The following is a 22,171-nucleotide window of genomic DNA, read 5'->3' as shown; positions in this document are numbered from 1 at the left end:
AGTCAGATGCCCCAAAGTAGAGGAACCTACTGAAAAGTCAACGCACATCTTATGCTCCAGCCCAGATTCAGTCAATCACACTGGAATGACACTGTTGGCTTCCTTGTATTCTCTAATCATACACGTCATACACACGCACCTAGCCACTGCCACAATTTATTCGAAAAAGTCACTGCTATTCTTCATATATAATACAAACGTTTACATACATTGTATATGCACTTCAAAATAGGAAGCCAATAAGTACACCATATGTATAACATATACCAAAACATATGTTTAAAAACATGATTCTCAACCAACAGTTGTATTCTTGAATACAGTTCCTTCCGCATACTTTGACATATGCTTTAATACTGTGTGCATAAAATACCTATTACATCTTACAAGCTACCTACTAAGGAGTATTTTAAGTGGTACATCTGAATTATATAAGTTTCAAGCTCACTTCTCCAACTTTTACACTGAGGTATTTAAATTACAACAAAAGCTATCCACAATAACACTTAAGTTCTCTCTCAGGCATTGTTTTGAACGTGCTATCTAAAATGCTCTCACCAAGACAGATTCTGATTAACTCGTGGAAAAAAAAAAGCCATGACAGAAGTAAAACTCATTCTGTACAGTATGCAGGCAAACAAACAGGCGTGCTTCAACTGCGTGCAGGCCACGTGAGGAACATTTCTTCAGTTCTGAATGGAGGTTCCACTGACAGCACATTCAAAGTGAGCATCCATACAGTCAAAGCACAGTTTATGTATCTATCCACTATTACATCATCTTCATACATCTTTGCTACAGTGCAACCCTTGAAGGTCCATATGGACAGCTCTGTTGAAAGTTCAGCTCTTCTCATCAAGAAGTGAACATCTGGGGAGTTACTATCACCAAGTTATCATTCACCAGCAGAAGTAGTTCTACGTGTCCATGTACATCTACTAAATCTAAGACATAAGAAGGTTTACCCCAAATCCAAACTACTGTCTGGAACCAAGCTCGCTCCCGCGTTTCTCCCTGCATCCACATTACTTTGAAGCAAGCAATCAAATCCCACAAAAGCAGTTTAAACTAAACTATTTGACTGCAGAGAAGTTCGAGTTTGACTGAAGCAGACTTGCTGGGGACAGCCACGCCAGGGTATTCAGCTCAACAGAACATCCACAAAGAGGAAACAAAAAGCATGCTGACTGCACAGAGCTTATAGACAAAACATGAGTTATACACAGCTACTTCCAGAGTCTACAGCACAGACAAGTTGCATCCTGCCTTCCCCCCTCCTTTGAACTTTACAGTTTCCAGTAATAACGTTCTAAAATAAGATACCATTCCCTTTGCCCTCTGGTAGCAAATACACACATTCTACTTCTGATACACATGAGGATCTCTATAGATGTTCTGAACACTTGGAGATCTGCAGCTATTTCAAAGTCATAAATAATTCTATTTGCTGGTCTGTGGGGATACTGCTCAATACTTTCCATGACATTTTCTCAATGGGTCTGCCTTGAAGACAGGCAGATAGGAAAGAAATGGCACTAAATAGCCATTTCTCAACAGTCACTTAAAAACCACCACCAGAATTAGCAGCTATGACAACTGTCCCTGGAGCCACAGATGACATATACCACTCGTTTTGAGGGAGAAGCAAAAAAGCTGAAAAAAATGGAAGAACAAAGGAAGCTGGCTAGGCTCATCTGTGGAGATTCTCCACCTAGAAGGCAAAGTACTCCACTGGGAGTTAGTCTGAAACACTCAAAATGGCTGCACTGAGATGTGCTCTGCTTAGCATCTCGAAGTTGCAGGACAAGATATTACTTATAAAAGCAGGTCTTTTGATTTTCCATTTGTCAGCCTGCTCAATGATTCAGTCTGCTTAGTGCTTCACAAAGACTTTCTGCTTTCCAAAGACAGTTTGCTTCCACTGCATACATAATTGGTTAGAAATGCACAAAGGACTGTATAAACTCAGGCTTGGCACCAGCAATGCTGCACACAGGAGCTACCTCAGGAAAAAGAATCATGGTTCACTAAGAACAGCTACAATGCCTAAGGGCCACTCAATGAGACCCAAAGAAACTGAAGTACAATTAAACAGTTAACACACACCCACACGTATAGCCACTGAAAATTCTGTCGCATTTGTTGTTACAATAGATTGGCTCAGAAATGCAGGATGCAGTGAAGTGATGTGGAGTCAGTTTTTTATGAGACTGGAATTGGAGTCAACTTGTTCTTCCTGGATAGGAATTCGAAAGCTCCTTTCTGAAAGACACAAAATAGAGAAATACTGTACAAAGCAGATGGGGAACGAAAAGAAAAGTCATGGGCTTCCCTGGTTTCACGGATGAGTAGGCACCTACGGGCGACATTTGGGTCAGTGGTTGTCCTTCTAGTCTGTCCTAACAAAGAACAAGTGTAGGAAACAAGGCAAATACACTTTACTCCATGAATAGAACATGAGGCAAGAACCAGGTTGCCACTTAATTACAAATATAGAGGTCAGTTCTTCACAGTCAAGCCTTTCCTGTGTTTGTAAGAGCCAGGTGAAGAAAATTAACTTTCACAGAGGCAAAATAACCTACAACGTACTCCTTAAAAACTTGCTTTTGGATCCTCACTGTTCTGAACAGAATTCCATGCACAAATTAGTTTTGTTGTTGTTGTTTGTTTTTGCAGGGACTACGGGGGAAAGAAGATGGGAAATAAAAATCAGAGAGAAAGAAGAATGCAAATCAAGTCAGTTAATGATGTGTATGTTTTAAGGATTCACATCAAATGCTGTACAGGAACAATTTCACACCATTTCCATCAGCACACTATAAACTCAATCCTTCCACACAGCAACAGACAACGGAATCTGTGCTTTGTAACAACAGCAACTTGAGGCAGTATGACCTCCAGCACGTCAGGACTAAGAAGAAGATTGAACACTGGCATTAACTGCAGATGATGCTGTCCTACTCTGCCAAGTAGACTTCATTATGACGGAAATGATCAAAGTTCAAGTAAGGGGCCCTGATTATTCTCTTTCTTATTTATTTTTCTCCCTGAAAAGTAACTTACTTAGATGGTCGTTCCTGCAAGGCCTCCTCTTGGTCTCTCTTTTGGCTGCTTGGATAATCAACATGAAAATGGATATTCCAGACACCATAAGCAGTATCAGACAAATCAGGATAAGTGACAGAGACCCTGGAAAAACAAAATAAAAGGAAAGTACATTAGCAGTGACTTATGATTTTAGATGGAATTTCCACAGCTTTCTAGCTTCAAAAGGAGGAACTTCAGATCTCATACTAGCAATCAGCTAGAAGGACAGTGACCCTGAACCACAAAGCCCAAAAGTCCCACATTTCAAGAAAACTAGCAGATAGTCTGGAACCCTGTGAAGGCCTTCCTTAAAGACTGGGTAAAGTACAGATAAGCGTTCTGAGAAAGACCAGTTTCTGATGAAATCAGCTTCAAGTGAAAATTCTCAATCAGTTCTCAGAGTGACTAGGTTTGATCATGCCCTCCCCTTACCCCAGTTAGTGCCTGTGGGGCTGTTCGCATCCGGGCAAACAACAACAGGGTTCACACTGGGTTTGGAGGGTGAAGGCACTGCAGTCGATGTATTATTCCCGTAGTAGTTGGTGGAAAGATGCAAAGTAGGTGTTGCACTTTGAGAGGTAGCTGGCTGTGTCACATTGTCACTGCAAACAGCATTATCTGATTTTGTTCCTGCTCGAAGAGTCTTTTTCCCAATAGCACTGCAGCTAGAGACGTAAAATACATGACTTAGTTTTTCAAGTAGTTACAGTAACGACCTTATAAGCCACCTCCGTGGAACAAGTGAATGAAAAATTGTGAACCTCATTTTATCAATGCAAACTCAGGCTTCACCTTTTCTAGGTTCTACAGATATGTAAATAAGTAGTAAGTTAATCACAAGTTATTACTGGAAAAAATGAAGTTCTGCTTTACTTACCATCTGTGCACATAGCACCCTTGAAGCACAGCTGCACTTTGAAAGGGAACTTTTTGCTACAGACATCTCTAGATCTTTAAAAAGGGGTGCATGTTTTGATGTTTTAAGCAAAAAGAGGAAAGGCAGAAGGCGGACGGACGCCTCAAGTCAGTACACAGACTGCTCAAGGCTCCTAGGTCCTCAGCAACATGGTTTTACTGCATCTGCTGCTGGTTTACTGTACAGATCATGACTTGAGCATTAATTGCTACAGAGTAAAACCCAAACCATTGTTCCGAATGTGTTGGGATGAGTGATACGTACTTGGTCCAAGGCTGACAATTTTCATTTCCTCCCGTGGAATAAAACCCTTCACGACACGGTATGCATTCTGAAAAAAAAAAAAAAGCAAAATTGGAGTTCAGTTAGCAACATAACTGTATAGCAGCTCTGAGGTAGTTACACTAACAGCTTGTAGAACACATCCAACAAAACCCACAGCCTACAGAAACCATAAACTATCCTGGGACAGAAGTAACACAACATGCTCAGAGGTTCATTTTAGTCTGCAACTAGCAAGGATTTCCGCTTTCTCTACAGCCTAATTATGGATATTAATGGGCAGAGCATTGCAATTTCTGACAGCTCAAATTACAGGGCAGCAGTTTGCACAACTGCCCTGCTATAATACTTGCTTTGAGATACAATTAAACAAATGACGACAGCTTTTGTACTAGAAATAGCAACATCTGGAGCGGAGGCACCAAGTTGGAGAGTCTCATACATCCCTAGCTTACCACTTCCCAGTGTATATCCTTCAGCTGGCATGTAACCTGGAATACACTTGCAAATTCTGTCAGAGGTCTTCTCACACTTCTTCACTTCCACGCTTCCCTTCTCTAGGAACAGCAGAATAAAGGAGAAAGGAAAATACAAACCATCAGTTAATCACTACTCGGGGCCCACCAGTTGTGTGTAGAAACACTCTGCAGACACTGCAAAGGACAAAGTTCTGCAGCAATTCTTGAGATGCCAGTTTTCAGGCAGTACAAGCCTGCTTTCCTTCAAAAGCTCTATCACCAATATCAATCAGGAGATCAATCAGCTACTGAAACTATAAACCCAGGAAGTTTTTGGACTTGGTCTTCTCAAAGACAGGCTGTATGACATCAGCCTTTGAGGAGCTCAAAAGGATGAGAAAGCATATGAAGACCAGCTCCCTCCCGAATTCATATCCAGAACTGACCTCAGTACAACTGACTTACTAGTGTTGCAGACCGTACAACTCTGGCAAAACTTGTGACTGTACTCAGCGCTGAAGTAATTGTCCTGACAGGGGGCACAAACTGTGTCTGTTGTTGCTGTGCAGCGGCTTCTCATTCTTTCACCTAAAATACAGGCAACACAGGAGGAACAGATTGTTATAAGGAGGAAATCCTCTTCGTTATCACGCACTACAACTAATTGTCCAGGAAGTCACAGTTTCGCTTACAACTCTGGCTGAAACATTGAGTAGATTTACACACGCCAGAATCCCTAGAACAGCTGTTGGATAGCATCAGACCTATTCTTACAGGTCTTTTCCAACCTAGCTAATTCTATGATTCTAAATTAAGCAGTGAACACAGGCTAGCAGAGGCCTGGTGACTTGCAAAGAGCTGAGAGCCCAGATGAATCTCCCAGAGCATTTGAAGCATCACTTCTCCAGACCACTTCTTCATATGGTTTAGATACGAGGGTTTGCAGCCAGCGTCAGTTGGAGAAAGTAAGAAAAAAAGCATTTTTTAATCATAGTATCATCTGTTATATGTGTAATACTGTAGCTTTGTGCGACAGATCCTGCCTTCCCTTGTGAGGTATTTCATGCAATCCAACTCAACGCTAGCATTCTTAAAGCCCATTAGGCATGAATGAATGGGCCTGAATTTTCATTTTTATCTATATCAGCATCCATCAGCATCAAATACATTGCTAGCTCCATTTCATACACAGAAACAGAACGAGATGGAAGGCAGGCATTTCTTACAACTCCAAACAGCATAGGTGCATTATATATTGCATTTAGAACCAAATTCTGAACATCTGCACCCATAGATACCAGCCTGTTCATACGAAGCACATTCACAGATCAGATTTATGCACTGGGATGCCAAGGTTAGCAAGCAAAACCACTTGCCCAAAGAAAAGCAGCATGTTAATGGCCAAACTCAGAGAAGGAATCAATTTCCTCTCTCTCACTAGCTTCTCTTCATACAGCACAGGCTGCAGGAACTACGAACAGCTTTAATGACTAGGAGTCTTACAGCTGAAATTAAGCATTACCCTTAACTAATCCTTATTCTCAGAGATCATCTCTTTCATTTTGGTCCTCCATCTTGCAGGTCAACAAGGAGAAACAAGATCGTTTAGATATAAAGGATTCTCTTGACCTGTAGGCAAGCATGCATTTCCTTAAACTGTGTCCAAAAACATTCAGATTTCATTAGTTTGGGGAATCACACAGTAATGCAAATGCCTGAAGTTTTAGGTTTCATATTGAACACAAACTTATCACAACTGGCATCTCTGAAGACAACACCATGTTCAACTTCTACCGCAGCAGATCGCACAGTACTGATTTAGTGCAGTAGACAATTGTGAAAAGAGGAAGCACCTTCGTAGAATTTGCTCACAGGCTAACAAGAAAAAATAGTTGGGCACCTATCATTTATAATTCTTCAGTTTTTAATAGTTTTTCTTTATCTTTTTCCTTTACAAACACCAAGCCTTAAGTAGAATAAGCCTTGCTAGAAAAAGAAGTTTATAAAATACCTACAAGCAAGAGAGCAAGCTAAAGTTTGGGTTTTCTTTTTTTTGCCATTATTCAAGATTTCTGGGTTGAAATCCTTTTTAATAGGTAACAGTAACAATTCCTACCATCTTTTCTCAGATAACACTCCCACAGTGAAAACACACCAGACTGACACAGGAGGTAAACTGAGCCACAGAAATGAAGTGTAGCATCCCTAGAGAAGATTCATAAATTGGGTAAGTTACAAAATAACCTGTCTGCCTAAAATGATGAAAAATCCTCCAGTGATTTTTTTCCCCCCACATTCTGCTTCCTAATTCGAGTATTTTCATCGAGATGTTTTCCACCACTAGCAAGTTATTAACTGATGGATATTATATCAAACAAGTAGAATATATGTACAGCAGAGGTTACTTACCAGGTGCACAGTCCTTGCAGCATTTTGTACCAAAGGGATATTCATGCTCTTTGCATTTCAATCCCAAGCAATGGGTAAAAGTGACCGCCAGCAGCAAGAACAAAACAGTAGAAAAACGCAAGTAAAAACCTGCAGCCAGCATCACGTAGCCCTGCTGTCCTAGGGAAGGAAACTCTGCTCTGTCAGTAGCAAACTCTTGGAGGAGCTGATTGTAAACCACTGGCAACCAGAACAAATTCTTATGTCAGCTGCTGGGAAATTCCCAGTATGTGTTCCACGCCCTCACATTTCTTCCCACCCAATAGGCAAGCCCATTTTAAGTAGTTCAGAACTGTATTCAGAGGCAGAAAGATGGAATGCTAAGTAGCATTACAAAAAGGCTATCACTTAGTCTTAAAAGGGAGCGCCTCTGGCCAGGTACACACCTCTCTGCCAACTGCTACAGCACGCAGTTTAAACGTCAGGAGAACTACAAGAAATGATCCTTGTTACTGTAAAGAGGAAAATTAAAGCAATATCAAGGCACCATCAGAAAATCATTACACATCAGAGGCACAGGTAAAAGGAAACAGCCCACGGAGACTCACTCCCTAACAAGCAAGCAACAGTAACTCTCCCCTCAGTGCCCTGTAACAGTAGATCTGTCACTTTTACTCCTGCATAAAAACCAATATTGTTAGTACCTTTCTCTTATTCAGAAGAGTCACCTTCATATTGTCCTCCAAACGAGCAAAAGCTGCAAATGAGACGTGCTCGTACAGTTTTCATCTGGACTTGTAACATCACACTCCCTGCACTGCCATGGAGGAGAGATATGTATGCTCCTGACTCAAAAATAGAGACTGGCGTCACTTTTACCATTTGCTCCAACAGAAGGAAATTTTTCCAGTAGAGGCGTGCTCTGTGAAAGCAAAAGGATGCAATATTTATGTACCAGTTATCTTTGATGCCTATTTTGTTCCCCATAGTACAGGCATTGCAGTCTGCCCCCCACCTAAAGAAGGACATGCCGTGTGATCACCTTAGTCTCTAGTAGGAATTAATGAGTTTCATTTTCCAGGTTCATTACTGGAATTTTACTAACACAGGACCCAACCTGAAAGGTCTTCCCGTGCCAAGAGACTTCAACAACTCTTACATAAAGCCCAAGTAAATGAGACCTCCTACAGTAACCGGATATTTTATTTTCATCAGTTAAAAACACATCCTAGACTGTCCAAAGCGGATCTACTGTCCATTTACACGTCAACATGAAAGATTTGACTGGAACAGACTTACGCTTGGACTCCCAGTTAGCCTGCAGAACCAGAAAGGACTGAACAGCAATACCCTCGGCCTATTTTAGCTGGAATGCTGCTTTTCATTTCTTCAATTTCTGTGAGATTGTTTAAGCTTGGCAGGGAAGACAGAATACTAAGACGCTAGTTTTCTACTTCTCCTATTTTCCAAGTATTCTGGAAAACAATCACTATGGAAAAGAAGTTACACCTGAAAGCCAATCCTTCCAAAAGGAAGCAGAGCTGAGAAAGTAAAGCAGCCGAACTTCAACCACCCTCACACTCAATCTGCACGTGCGAGATATCCAAATCTCCTTCCCATGTAGTATTGCACTCAGTGCCACATAAGTGGCTTTATGCCTCATCAGTCGGTTATTCCCCCAGCAATAGACTTCTTTTTTTCCCTAATAAGAAACTGAAAACGCAAACTCATGATATTCAGAAGCAAGGTACGGTTAAAAGTCTGCTACCTATAATTAAACAGAAAACTCCCAAAACGTTACATCAGCAATGAAGCACTCACGTTCTTGTTAAGGATGCTTTAATACAAATGAAATTGTCCTCTGATGGGTTTCAATTCTTCCCATTCATTGAGAAACCCAAAACCACCAACATTTCCAAACCACAAAGAAAAATACTCAATACAAAAAGATAAATGTATGTCAAGACTCTGAAACAAGCCATTTAACAAAAACCAAAAAAAAAAGTAGGGAATACTGAAACAGAAAGACAGTAATAATTATATTTACATTATATTAAGAGAATAAATTTAATCAAATATAACATCTTGATTGGATTTTTCAGGCAACCCCTCAGAAAGAGGGCTTTTACAATAAAGATGAAACCAGCGTAAAAATACTTTATTTAGACAGTAGTGGGTATGACCTTTGCGTTACACGAGGCTGTCAGAGATTACCCAAAAAGAGACTGATTAAAAAACCTTCTCAAGTGCTGACTGTACTTTGCTCTGTCAAAAGCAATTCAGAAAGTAAAGAAAGTATTTCTCCCAACCTTAACATTCGTGAGCTCATCGGCGTCGCTAATTTGCACGGAAACAAGTGACTACACCACTCTCAACAACAAGTCTTAGCTCAGTACAAATCGTACATCTAGGTGAAGCCCCTTGCTCTGTGCAACCTCTGAAGTCCACACAGAAAAAAACCTGGCACCAGTTTACTTTTCAAGTTGATGCAGAAGAGATCTAACATTTAAAGCAAGTTCTTTTCCCAGGTCTTAAAGAAGTTCAGTCATGGCAGGAGAACCTGGATTAAATTCTCAACAATGCATAGCTAGGTTGAGATGCCTTGAAAAACATACTGGATTATCACAGATGAACGAGGAATCTCAGGAATATGGCTATCATCTTTTCTCCTGACTCATGAATACCTGCAACAGTTACTGGAAATAGATTATGTGAACAGCATTTGCTGGAACTACCTCCTATAACTAGTCAACAACAGTGTTCAACAGTTAAGCGAAGTAAAATCCAGTAAGAACTGAATCTCAAGACACAAATAATGATAACAACCAAGTAACCCATTGATACTGAGTACAGATATCATTAAATGTGCATTGATTACACAAATCAGTAGAACAATAAGAAAGAACTGAGCGTGACTGGAAAAAAACACACATAGCAAGAACAGTCCAGGCAGTAGCATCCTGATACAATTTACTGATTTTCTTAATTAAAAAAAACACCAAAACTTTGAAATGGATACGACCGTAAACAAAATACAGATGGATAATTTGCTGAGCAAAACAGAAGTATTCCCAATCAGTCTATGTATGGATATCCTCATGAGGTTAGAACACTTATCTGAACCATAGTCCCCTTTACAAAAGCCAACATCTTTCAGTGTTTATTGGTGATTTCCCATGGATCAGCAGCTATGAGGGCAACAAGAGAAGTTAAATATTTAAGATGCCTCCACCAAATGCAATTAGCCAAAAGCAGCTGGAACTTCAGCTGGATTAACCGTATAAGACAGGGCGAACTCACCTAGTCCAGTACCTGCCTCGTTATTTTTGGACTTTCTTTGTAATTTTACATACCAAAGGCAAGAAAGCTGTAGATCTTCTATACGGACGGAAGGTTTTTTAGTCTAGTACAACACAGTACGCATATAACACAGATAGCAGCAAGGAAACTTTGTGAGTGTTGATTTTTTTCTGGGCTTTTTTTTTTTTTTTTTTTCAAAAGCAGGAAAGTGCTTCAGAGCTCTGGAAAAGCGAGCAAGGTCAGAACTCCTCATGGACATTACGTGCATAGTCCATAAGTTTGCTGCCCGTGAAGTATTCGCTGTATTTCAGGATCTCCTCCAGCTCTAAGTGATGGTTTTGATTTTCATCTGCGACCGCTATCATTTGCTTCGCTTCATTTAGGGCATTGTACTCATTCATAGGATCCATGTATTCCTAGAACGAGAAAATTATCGGCAATCACTCAGAACACATACGTCTTTTGGTAGATTCTTCAGTGGACAGAATTATTTGGAGAAGATCCCTACATCTACACACAAGTCTAAAAAGGCCACGAACCAGACTCTATACTTGAAAACGTAATTTTAAAGTAAGAAAAACACTCTGAAAGACACAAGATCTCTGCTGTCTTCTAGTCTATGGGGCCCCAGAGCTGCTTAATTTTACTTCTGATATTGTTTTGCTTTTTTTAAATGAACACATCGCCAGTTACTTGCTTTGTAAGTATGACTCACCGTCCTATTAAATGAAATCCGTGACTTGTTTTCATGCACTACATATCCATGCAAGCATCTACATTACAAAGAAAACAAACCCTAAAAGCATACCTATGAATAACAGCAATGCTAGGAAAACTCCTCCTTCTTCCAAGAAAAAGCATTACAACATCCTTCCTCCAAACACCACGGAACAGTACCACAGTCCAAAATCTGGTAGACTGTTCATTCAAATATTTCTGGACTTCATGAACCCTAAAGCAGCCTCAATCCTGTATTTAAAAAACACCTGCTGATTCTAAGAACACTGGAACTATTTGATGGAGACTTACCTCCAGCTCTTCCATTGTGACAATACCATCGTGGTTAGCATCAATGACCTCCTCAAATTCCTTCTTTCTGTCTTTTACCCAATCATCATCAATGTCCTGAGCTTGCTGGTTCTCTACAGTACCGACAGGTAATGAAATGAACTCTGAAAGGGTAAGTTTCTTATCTCCATCTTGATCTACAACAGAAATACACAGTAACTGAAACTCACTTGTTTAACGTCCACTAGAGATGAGATATTCCTTCACGTTAGAGATATCACTAGTACAGTCGGCCTGGTTTCAGCAGACCACAGTCCTGACCATGCCACATAAGAATTGGCTACCATTTATACCTTTGGTTAGCAGAAAGCTCTATTATGGCACCCACACAGTTTGCATACTGGTCAGTATGCAAAAAACAAAGTATGCAACCATGTCTGAAAGATACACCAGCTGGCAGGCTAGCTATTGATTTATTTTATAGTTGCTGTTCATTTTCATTTATTTATAAAGAATTTGTCACAGCATGAAGTTTATGACAGCTATCTCCAGCCTCCTATCAGAATTCAAGTAAATGAACCTTCACAAAAGACTGTCTACTGGAATTCTGTGCGTGCACATTATGCACTGAAGTATCACTTGGAAACTCCATATTTACTAAATCAAGTACTAGCAAAGTAGGAGTTCACTTATTTCTTTTTTTCTTTCCTCCCCCCCCCCAAGCATGCCCAACTACTGACTCCATAGGAAAAATATTAGTGAAAAAAAAAATCAGTGAAAACCTCAACCATGTATTTCCACTTTCAGGAGTGTGTATCACAACTCTCACATGGTTGCTACGCTACAGAAACACAAAGCAAGTGTTGCCTTCTCACCGAGCATTCACATCAATATTTTACAATATTTTAATTTCATTAGATGCTTTCTCCTATTGCTACGCAGACCCTACAACAGAGCAACACTGGTGTCAGAAGTGGTGTCAGCTGAGCTGCTCTCTAAGAAGCACTCAGAATACCTTTGTAATATTATAATTCTGTGCTGCTCTTTAACAAGCAGAGGCTAAATCTAGTCTTGAATAATACACAGACAACTCTAGAGAGATGCCAGCATTTGTGCTAACAGAATATGCATAGAACACAGTAAACAAGACGTGCCAGAACTCCACACTGAGCCATGACACTACAGTGCTCTAACAACACCTTCCAAGAAAAACATCTATTAAAATGCTATACCCAAATCCCGGATGATTTCTTTCACCATAAACTTCAGCATTCCCCTGCTGTGCTCTGGATGAAGAAAGGACAAGAATTCTTCTTCATTCAGTAACATATCAGGAGGTGGGTTGTCAGCTTGGTACCACCGATCCTTCAGGTTATCTAAAACTTCCTGTGCTGGAAATTTAAGAAGATTAAAACCATATGTTTAAGCTATTCACAGTTTTTAAAATATATCATCTTCCACCAATTATTGTTTAAACGAGGATGACTTATGAAGCAGTCACTTCACAGCTCAGCTTCCAAGGAAAATTGAAACAGCATCCAGTACTTCAGCCTAAGAACTTGAATTGTTGGAACTATGAGAGATTTAAGAGGGTAACTCTACAGAAGAAATACAGATGCTATGCAAAGCATCACAAAATACATTTAGTTCCCAGTTAATTCAGGATATAAGCACTCATTACTCCTTTCGGCTGCCTTGTCTGTTCTGTATCAAATACACAAGTGCTGGTTCTTAGTAAGATGAAAATATATATTTATCCTCCAAAGAACAAGCCAAGTCTAAGCATACATGTACAAATAAACACATCAGAACCATTAATCATTTTACAACTCCACCTATTTCATCTTACATCATGCCAACAAGCACTTTTTTAAGTGAAATTTTCCTAAATTCAAATGAAGTTCATAATTTAAACGTGAGTTTCCACTAAAACTATACCACTGACTTGATGAAAAGTCACCCTGCAACACACTGCACGAACATTACACGCAGCAGTGGTCCTGAGCATAACCAAACAGGAAAACAATACCTGTGCAGAGCATTCTTCCTCTGGTGTAGGCATTTTCTAAATGACACATTGGAAAAAAAAAATACAGTCTGTGGCATACCATATCTGTAAGATGTACTAACAAACATGAAAAATGAAGCACTGGTATTTCACAAGTTGCAAAGAAGCTCTGAAAGACCACAGTCACTGCATAACATAAATATTTTTTTAATGTAATGAGCCGACTTCGATATCTCCAGCATGCTTTTGGTTGCATGAGTTACAATAGAAACAGAAGCAGGCATGGTAGCATCTACACTTTTCTGAAATGATAGTTGCAATTACAAGTTAAGCCTTCAGTACTTTTTTTTTCTTTTGAGAAGAGTAAAGAAATTCTTTGGAGTCTTAATATGAATCTCAAAGTAAGTTTGTAAATGGAAAGATTCAGTTATTTCAAAAACACCAGTTTGCACTGGATAATCAGATTACGAAACCTTAGAAGTCAGAAGACAGTCTCCCCCTTTGCCTGCCTTTCTTTTCAAGTCCTTAATGAAATTCAACTGTCACTGATCAGTTGAAACCGCAGTTGTCTGCCTAAGTTAAACCAAGCTGCGTCCCCAGTTTTGACCTGACGTCTAAACTGTAACATGCTGGAGATCATCATCAGCTTCCAACTAAGACTTAGACCATGCCTTATGATTCCAATGTTCAGTTATTTTCTATGGCACAGGTATTAAAAGTACTTTAACACAGCACTGGAGAACAAAAATAAGTTTAGCCTATCATCTTCAGCAAGAAATAGAGAGTTAATTTGGTTTTCCAAAAAAAAGGCTTGTTACCCAGGTAGAAAAGTTATATACATACTTCCCATATGCAGTACATCTTTTATCTGATGAGCATTCTTGTAAACTGTAGCTATTAACCACACTGCCATAGAATATGCTACACAGGTGTTTTCCCTGCCATAGAACTCAAAGGCCCATTTGCATTTTAGTTGCTTTTTGATAAGTGGAAAATAAAACCCATTTTTAAATGACTAATTCCTGCAAGGAAAGGCTAAGGCTTGATGTTTTACTTAACAATAAATTTGAATACTTTTAGATGTGGGAAAGTTAATCTCTAGCATTGCCATGTTTGCAACAAGTCAGATTCAAATGAAAGTTTCAAAAGTAGTAAGGAAGAAATGATAAATCTCACTGATCTGAAGAATCTCTCAGCAGAGAACTTAGATGAAACACGAAACAATCGTTAGGTAACCTACTGCTATTAAATTCTAGAATCCTTTGCAGTGCCTGAGTGCCTGTTGGAACAGAACACCTGACATACATACATAGATACATACTGTATCTGCATAAATAATCCTCAATTTTAGAGCAGAAATCAGGTACTTCCAGCTACTTGTCACCTGAGGCAACAGGGAAGCTGGTACTCCAGGTAACAACACAATGGTCCACAGATAACACAGGTTAACAAATTTCAGCAGACCACTAAACACAGATACCTGGAACTGTTCAAATAGGAAGTAGCAAATAAGGAACCAATTTTCAGTGTTCAATATTTGTATCGAGCGTTGGGAGGGCAGATTTGATTTAGAAACCATTCTAGTATTTCTGCCTTGTAGCTCACACATTCTGCTTTTGCAAGAGGCAGCAGAACAACTAAAACAGGAGTCTCACATTAAGAATAGTTCTGACACTCAGGCTTTAGGAAAGTAAATAAATAAAATTAAAAACAGCCAACCACACTCCAACAGTCTCCACTTACTCTCTTCGTCTATTTTCAGCTCTTCGTTGTTTTTGATCTTCTCTGCAATCTCTTTTTCATTATGTCCTTTACTTGCCAAAAATTTAATTTTATATTCATCCCAGGAAACGTGACCTGTAGGAGAGAACCATATCTCAGACATGACTTAGTATATTTAAAATGTGAACTTTGGGTCCCATTTCTTAACAAGACCATCACACTAAACCTCATGAACAGTAACATGACAGCTGCCACCTGATTCACTTTCCTGTTTCCTTACAGCTGACAGGCCTTGTGAAAATAATCTATTTATGTCACAGGAGGAAGAAGAAACTCTTATCTTACCATCACCATCAGGGTCCACAGCTCGGAAATGCATTTTATTCTCTTCCACAGCTTCCTGGAAATGTTCATCTGTCTTTTCCATGATCCAGCGCTGCATCTCTTTAGCGCTTATCTTTTTATCATTATCTATATCCACTCTATGAAGGAATAGCAGACAAGATTTACTTTTTTTTTTTTTTAAAACTCAAGGGATTATACGTAGGATTAATACAGAAGACCGCATACACTCTGGGCTTACAGCAGAGAAGCACACACAATAGGCAGCTCCCTTGTTTTTCAACATCCATCTTTCTACAACCAGGAACAGCTAGGTAACTACCTGGTTCAAAAACATTCTACCACATTTCACTTTGCCATAAGTTAACTCATTGTGATACTATGCTTTTGAGTACGTTTTTAGAGGAAACTACAAATACTGATGGTATCCTAATGCTTCAGAATTGCCAACTGCAAGCTCTTGCAGACTTTCACTACTGTGACAAATTTCTACCCTAAAAATCTCCCAAACCAGTAACTCCCTCTCAATTTATCTTTCTAAATCTCTTTTACTTTGGTTTTCCAAGGTGTCTGAAGCTTACAGATAAGCTGCCTTCACGTGTCTGCCTCGATCGCGTCATAGTTTTTTTGCAACCACCAATAACAATGAAAATGTAAGGTGATCATCCTTGGTGCAAGGATTTCCAAACAATTTCATACTTGGTAGACCTTATAAGTAAGACCATTGTAAGACCTTATAAGGGGTAAAAAAAAAAAAAAAAAAATCACGTTGCCTTGATGACCCCTTGATCTCTGGTAACACATTACAGGTAATACACTTTAATTCCTAATTTATCACATTTCAAAAGCTCTGCACATACATTTGTTCCCATAATTTTAGTGCTAGCAGGCTCGCTTTGCCTTGTCAAAATATGCACCTGTACAGTGCTGTTGAGCAACACTTACATACCTGTTGAGAAACACTCATGCTGACAATCTAGTCAGTGAGACAAATAATAGTTACGTCCAACCTGACAATCCACTGCTCTCCCCCATGTCCTACCAATACCGTTTTATCAAGACAGACTGTCAAACGAGCAATGCCATTAATACTCATTTCATTAACAAGAACATAAAAATAACAGCTGAACAAAGACAATAACCTGCCGCTTTGGGGTTTTTTTTTCAGCATATCATTAAGTATTTCATTAAAAAAAACGATAACAATGTTTAAAACTGAAATCAGTAACATTTAAAAGGCAAGATTCTATTTAAAGCAAAACAAAACCACTCTGATTCAAAAAGATAAAGGCTGCCAAGTTGTTTTTTTCTTTAAATTGAACTAGTGTTAAAGCGTTATCACTGAAACTCTAGCTATTCAATGTGTATGCATTTAAATGTCACCTAAATGTTAAAGGCTTCAGACAAATAACAACCCTAGCATCCGATCTGCTGAAACACATTATCACTGCTTTTAAATATTGTAAACACATACTTCTACCTATTTATGCACAGACTCAGCAGCTTTTCACCAAACAGCAAGATCAGTAAAACGGTCTTGTTCCACTTGTGTCACCTTGCACTCACCAGGTGAGCAATGTGGGTTTTGATATGGAGTAGGTGCTAACAGAAACGAGAAGGGAAAACAAAGCGCTTTCCACCTCAATGCTTTATGTTCTAGTTTCTTTAGATCAAAGCTCTCAAACTTACTGCTTCCACACTGTCAGTAAGAAGAAAGGCAACAAACATCCCATTTAACGCTCTCAATGAACGTACACCACTGTTCTGCTAGCACAATACAAATCAGAGCCAAGAAAACCTAACTTGGTCATGCTTCCTGTACAAGTATTGATTAGTTCTCTGATTGAAAGCACCATCTCAAGACTGCAGGAATTTCGGGCTGTCAGGCGCTATTTCCTGAGCTGGCAGATAAGAAGGCTTCTATAAAGCCCTACAGTAAGGGCTGCATTGAAGATGTCAAGCCTGGAAGAACAGCTGTTAAACACTTGAGCCCCATTTCTCAAGCACAAGCCATTAAAAAAAAAAAAATCAGACTTCCGTGGCCACCTGTCTGAAAGTATTATTAATAAAGAGCTGGCCACTCAGATTTTCAGACTCACGCTTTCGGGTTCCTCGATGACAACAAGGCAATGTGGGGGGAGCGAGGCAGCAGCGTGCTCACCCACAGAGCTAAGGAAAAGGTGTATCTTGATCACCAAGTACATACTGCGTTAGAGTTGGCCTCTGTTCCATCCAAATAATGGAAAAATGATCCAGGAAAATGTTTTTAAAAACCAGAAGCCAAAGGAAAGTGCTACTTAAATCACAGGAGATACAAAAAAGTAATTAGATGCCTTTTCCTAACAAATTTAGAACTACAAATTAGGGAGCACACATTACTTAAAACCTTCCAAGTGCACAAAGTACAAACTCTTTTTAATTGAACAATACAGAACTGTAATCAGAATAGAAGATACGAAAAACAGGACAGCTTAGAACACCCCCAGTAGAAATACAAACTGTTATGCTATGAAACAAACTTGGAACTAGGCAAGGGAGCATGGGAAAGAGGGATGTGGGATGCCAAAACCATTCAGTATGCAAAGCCTATAAGAATAAATCAATTAATGTTTAACAAAGAAAAAAATGCCTGTATGTAGTAGTAGTTAACAGAAGGTGTATTTAAGCCTCTGACCTGACCTATTACCTTCAAGACAAGTCACTCAGCTAACACCAAGATTTTTGTTGATAAAACACAATACTGGAGCTGCAAGTGACTGAAAACATCAGCAAAATGCAAATCCTAGAAGGGCACTCAACGTTCAAACTCATAAAAGCAGCTCCATCACCAAAAGCATTCTGACAAAAAAAAGCCACGCATTTTACACTACTAAACAAAACTCTCATGAATTCATCAGTTTGAATTGATGAACTTGAATTAGTACTGAAGAGATGCGATTCAGTTTACAAGGTAATTTGCCCTTAAAACCAAGGCTCACCAAACTGAATTCCAATACCCAATGCCATTGATTTCACAGAACGGCTTAGCTTGGAAGCAACCTTAAAATCACGTAGATCCAGCCCTGCTGCTACGGGCAAGGCTGTTAACCACTAGATCAGACACTAGATCAGGCTGCTCAGTGATATCACCATAAATAGATTCAATTGCTTTCAACATCCTTCCTCCTCTTCCTTTCCTCCCATAAAGGCTCACCTACGTATGCCCAACTACAGCATACTGTAAGAGAACTATTTATAGATTCCCAGCTAATTTAAGTAGAGACTTCAGCTTCTCTTCTCCTTCCCCATGTCACTTAAGGCCCTCTCACACACTTGCTTTGCCTGACAGTACCCAACACCCGCCCTTGGCAGGGAATGAAGGCTACAAGATACACCTCAGATTTCTGCATCATGCCCTACCTTCGCAGGGCTATGTGGAAGTATGCATTCACTTGTAACAAGTCACTTCTGCAAATCAGTAAGGCTTGCCCTTCCAGTAAACAGTGACTTCCGAAACTGAAATACAGCATTATGAAATGCTCTTGTTCTTTCAGTAACACATAGGAGCTAGAAAAACAACATTTGGGAAGCTTTGCTTCCACGTTTAGCCTTTATTTTCAGTAATCCTACTAGACAAGATTTAATGCTTTGAACTGAGTACCCTCAATCACATGGTCACACCTCTATCTCAGCTTTCATTAACAAAAACAAGTGGAGGTTTCCTTTAAGCCTTGAAATAAAACATTTCCACAGCATCTGTACACCCGTGACTCAATAGCTTTTCCCAAATGCATTTCTCTCTTCCCTCAGCCTTTAAGAAAATGTCTAGAAAACCAAATTCTTCAGAATGTATTTATGTATTTCTAATCTGATCATCTGACAGAATGCAATTTCAAGTGCACAAACGAAGTTCCTCTTGAATCCAATTGCTCTAAGCTGCCTAAAACAACCTCTTTGGTAACACACAAAGAGAAACAAACAGAACTTGCAATTGTGAATGACACACTACTAAGCACCACCTGAATGTTTCCAACAAACATATGGCAATAAAGAAACTGAAAGCTTCTCACCACAATCTTGCTATTTACATCTGCATGCATCCCACCAATAAAGTTAGCAGTCTGAATACCATACCACGTCGCAAAGAACTGTATATAGAAAAGGCAGCCTGGTCGTCCTATTTGCTTTAGCTGCCTTTACTCAGGGGAACACAAGTTAAAAAGAATAAAAAATAGAAAAGCAGTGCTGATATTGGACCCTTTTTCCCTGCTAACAAAAAGGTTACCTAAAAAGAAAGTTCTGCTAAGCCTTCTCATTTCATCTCAAATATACAAACAGCACCACATCAACATTACCAGTGTCATCCAAGCTGTTACAAAATTAATTCCTCAATGGCAATGATGGGAAATAAAGCTAACTCTGCCATCTAGTGGTGCTGTGGTTCAACCTGGCAGCAGCTCAGCACCACACACCTGCTTGCTCACTCTCCCCAGGTGGGATGGGGAGGAGAATTGAAAGGTGCAAGTCCAAGAACTCACGAGCTGACACAAAGACAGCTTAACAGGTAAAGCTAAAGTCAGTGTGCAAGCAAAGCAAAGCAGAACAAAGCATTCATTCACTACTTCCCACCTGCAGGCAAGTGCCCAGCCACTTCCAGGAAAGCAGGGTTCACCACGCAATAGTTTCTTGGGAAGACAAATACCAGCACTCCAAATTTACAGCAAAGCAATGTAGCGTACTACTGCTAGAACGAAATCCTTCCTCAAGTCATTAACACAAGCATCCTATCATCAGGAAACTCTTCCTCACTAATTCCTTACTCTAAATTACAGATGTCATAGATTATTCACGGAGAAACTAGGAAAAAAATAATATTACTTTTCTCATCTAAAGCAGCTATGGACATATTTTCACAAAAAAACAATACATTTATTCATACATTTTACTAGATCACAGCACCAATCCTGAATGAATACTGCTTGTGACTCCCAATGCTAACATTCTCACTCCTACAAGTGCTTTTTACAAGCGTGTTACTACCTACGGAAGTAAAACACACTGCTCACAGAATAACACCCCCCTCTCCCATCAATACAATTTTTAAATAGCACAGAAAATTTTACAAATTTTACTCAGAAGCTTACTTTGAGAAGATGACCATGAGCTTCTTCCTGTTTTTTCTGGGTTCTGAATCTTCCTCAAACTCCTCCATCTCCTTCCCCAGAAAAACTTCTTGATGAAATTCTTTGTTGAGATGTCCATCCATCTCCATTTTGACCCCATTCAAATGATCTGGGGGCAAGATCTCATTCTCATCCTTACCATCAGCTGGCTTCTCTTTGAGGGCCGAATTATTTGCAGGCCTTGCATAAACATCCATCAGAAGAAATACAAACAAAAGGGACAAATACAGAGATCCCAAACTGCAGAGGAAGGCCTGCCTCGACATCATTGTTTTTCCTTTTTGTTCAAAATATTGGCTGATTACATAACCTAAAGACAGAAAGGAAAAAAAAACACGCAAGTTAAAAACTGCAGAACATCATGTCATTAACAAATCTTCTCCCTGAGTTCAGAAGAACACGTGCACAAATACACTGAAAGAATATACTCTCTGAAGAGAGCACTGGCCCTGCACTGGGGCCCTGGGCAGTCTGACCTGGTGGGGAACACCCAGCCCACAGCAGGGGTTGGAACTGGATGGGTTTTAGGATTGCCCAAACCATTCTAGGGTCCTATGGCCATAAAGCTCTGTTAAACAAAACATACACAACAAGGAACTGAACTGCGTCAGATTTCAGCCTGCACAGCTGTGATCTCTATCAGAGGACTTTGGATTGCTAATGGCCTAGCACTGCTAGGAGCACCAACCTCAGGTGTTCCAGATCAGCCGATCTGAGAGCTACGACACAGGGGCTGCTCGAAGCACGGTGGCCTCAGCATCACCTCTATAGAAAGTCTGAACGGCAGAAAGAAGTTTTGGGGAAGAGCGGCCCGAAAGGAACACTGTGACAAACGGCACCGCGTGCAGAGCAGCTGAGCATACACAAAGCAGGGGCAGACACGCCTCCTGCCACCTGCCTGCTGCTGAGGGAAAATCGCTGCCACGTACGAGCTCGCAGGCCTCAGAGACAGGGAACAAACTCACAGCCCGACACACACGGCCCTCAGGGGCACAGAGACCCGAGGCAGAGCCGGAGGACGCGCCCAGCCCGGGGAGGACTCGCGCGCTGACCGTTAAATCTCCTCAGGAGGAGGACGCTCCCCTCACAGGACCATGACCTCAGAACACTGACAGAGCGGTCCTATGCGGCCTCACCACCGCCCCCCCACAAGTCGTCTCGCCCCCACAGCCCCGGTACCTGTGCGGGACGCGGCGGCTCCTCATTCCCGACCCGGCTCCCTACAGCACAGCAAAAAAAAAATACAGACGAACCCGCTCCCGCCCCTCAGGAGGTTACAGCCACAAGAAGCGACCGGGACGAACCTGCGCTGCGCCGGAAGTACGTCACGCGCCGTGCGTGCGTGCGTGCGTGAGGGGCGGCAACTGCCATCTTGGAGCCGGGCAGGGGGGTGCCCTGAGGGCCTCGCGGCCGCCATTTCCCCTCCTGGCTCAGCCGTCTGCTGCCAGATTTCGAGGTCTTGATAAAGAGGGGAGGCAGAACACTGCTACTGCGGATC

At 40.5% G+C, this 22,171-nt stretch overlaps 2 protein-coding genes across 5 annotated transcripts; both read right to left on the bottom strand.

Annotated features, from left to right (window-relative positions):
• TNFRSF4 (TNF receptor superfamily member 4) lies at positions 141-8,799 on the bottom strand. 3 transcript variants are annotated; one of them, XM_021417716.1, is made up of 8 exons: positions 7,836-8,799; positions 7,153-7,200; positions 5,209-5,331; positions 4,741-4,842; positions 4,268-4,334; positions 3,520-3,752; positions 3,064-3,189; positions 141-2,262 (listed from the first exon to the last, which is right to left on the bottom strand). In XM_021417716.1, exons 3-8 carry the CDS (start codon positions 5,321-5,323, stop codon positions 2,195-2,197), a joined length of 711 nt encoding a protein of 236 aa, XP_021273391.1. In that variant the 5' UTR covers positions 5,324-5,331; positions 7,153-7,200; positions 7,836-8,799; the 3' UTR covers positions 141-2,194. The 3 variants fall into 3 exon arrangements, with proteins under 3 accessions (XP_021273391.1, XP_021273390.1, XP_021273392.1); XM_021417715.1 differs by having other exon boundaries at positions 7,153-8,799; XM_021417717.1 differs by lacking the exon at positions 7,153-7,200.
• Positions 9,276-22,059, bottom strand: SDF4 (stromal cell derived factor 4). Of its 2 annotated transcripts, none has more exons than XM_021417711.1 (7): positions 21,978-22,059; positions 20,635-20,983; positions 15,515-15,651; positions 15,191-15,304; positions 12,672-12,830; positions 11,461-11,636; positions 9,276-10,847 (listed from the first exon to the last, which is right to left on the bottom strand). In XM_021417711.1, exons 1-7 carry the CDS (start codon positions 22,042-22,044, stop codon positions 10,671-10,673), a joined length of 1,179 nt encoding a protein of 392 aa, XP_021273386.1. In that variant the 5' UTR covers positions 22,045-22,059; the 3' UTR covers positions 9,276-10,670. The 2 variants fall into 2 exon arrangements, with proteins under 2 accessions (XP_021273386.1, XP_021273387.1); XM_021417712.1 differs by having other exon boundaries at positions 21,853-21,989.

This window comes from Numida meleagris, chromosome 20, assembly GCF_002078875.1.
Source record: "Numida meleagris isolate 19003 breed g44 Domestic line chromosome 20, NumMel1.0, whole genome shotgun sequence".
NCBI lineage: Eukaryota > Metazoa > Chordata > Aves > Galliformes > Numididae > Numida > Numida meleagris.
The sequence above is the reverse complement of the archived record's forward strand: the minus strand, read 5'-3'. Positions and strand labels throughout refer to the sequence as shown.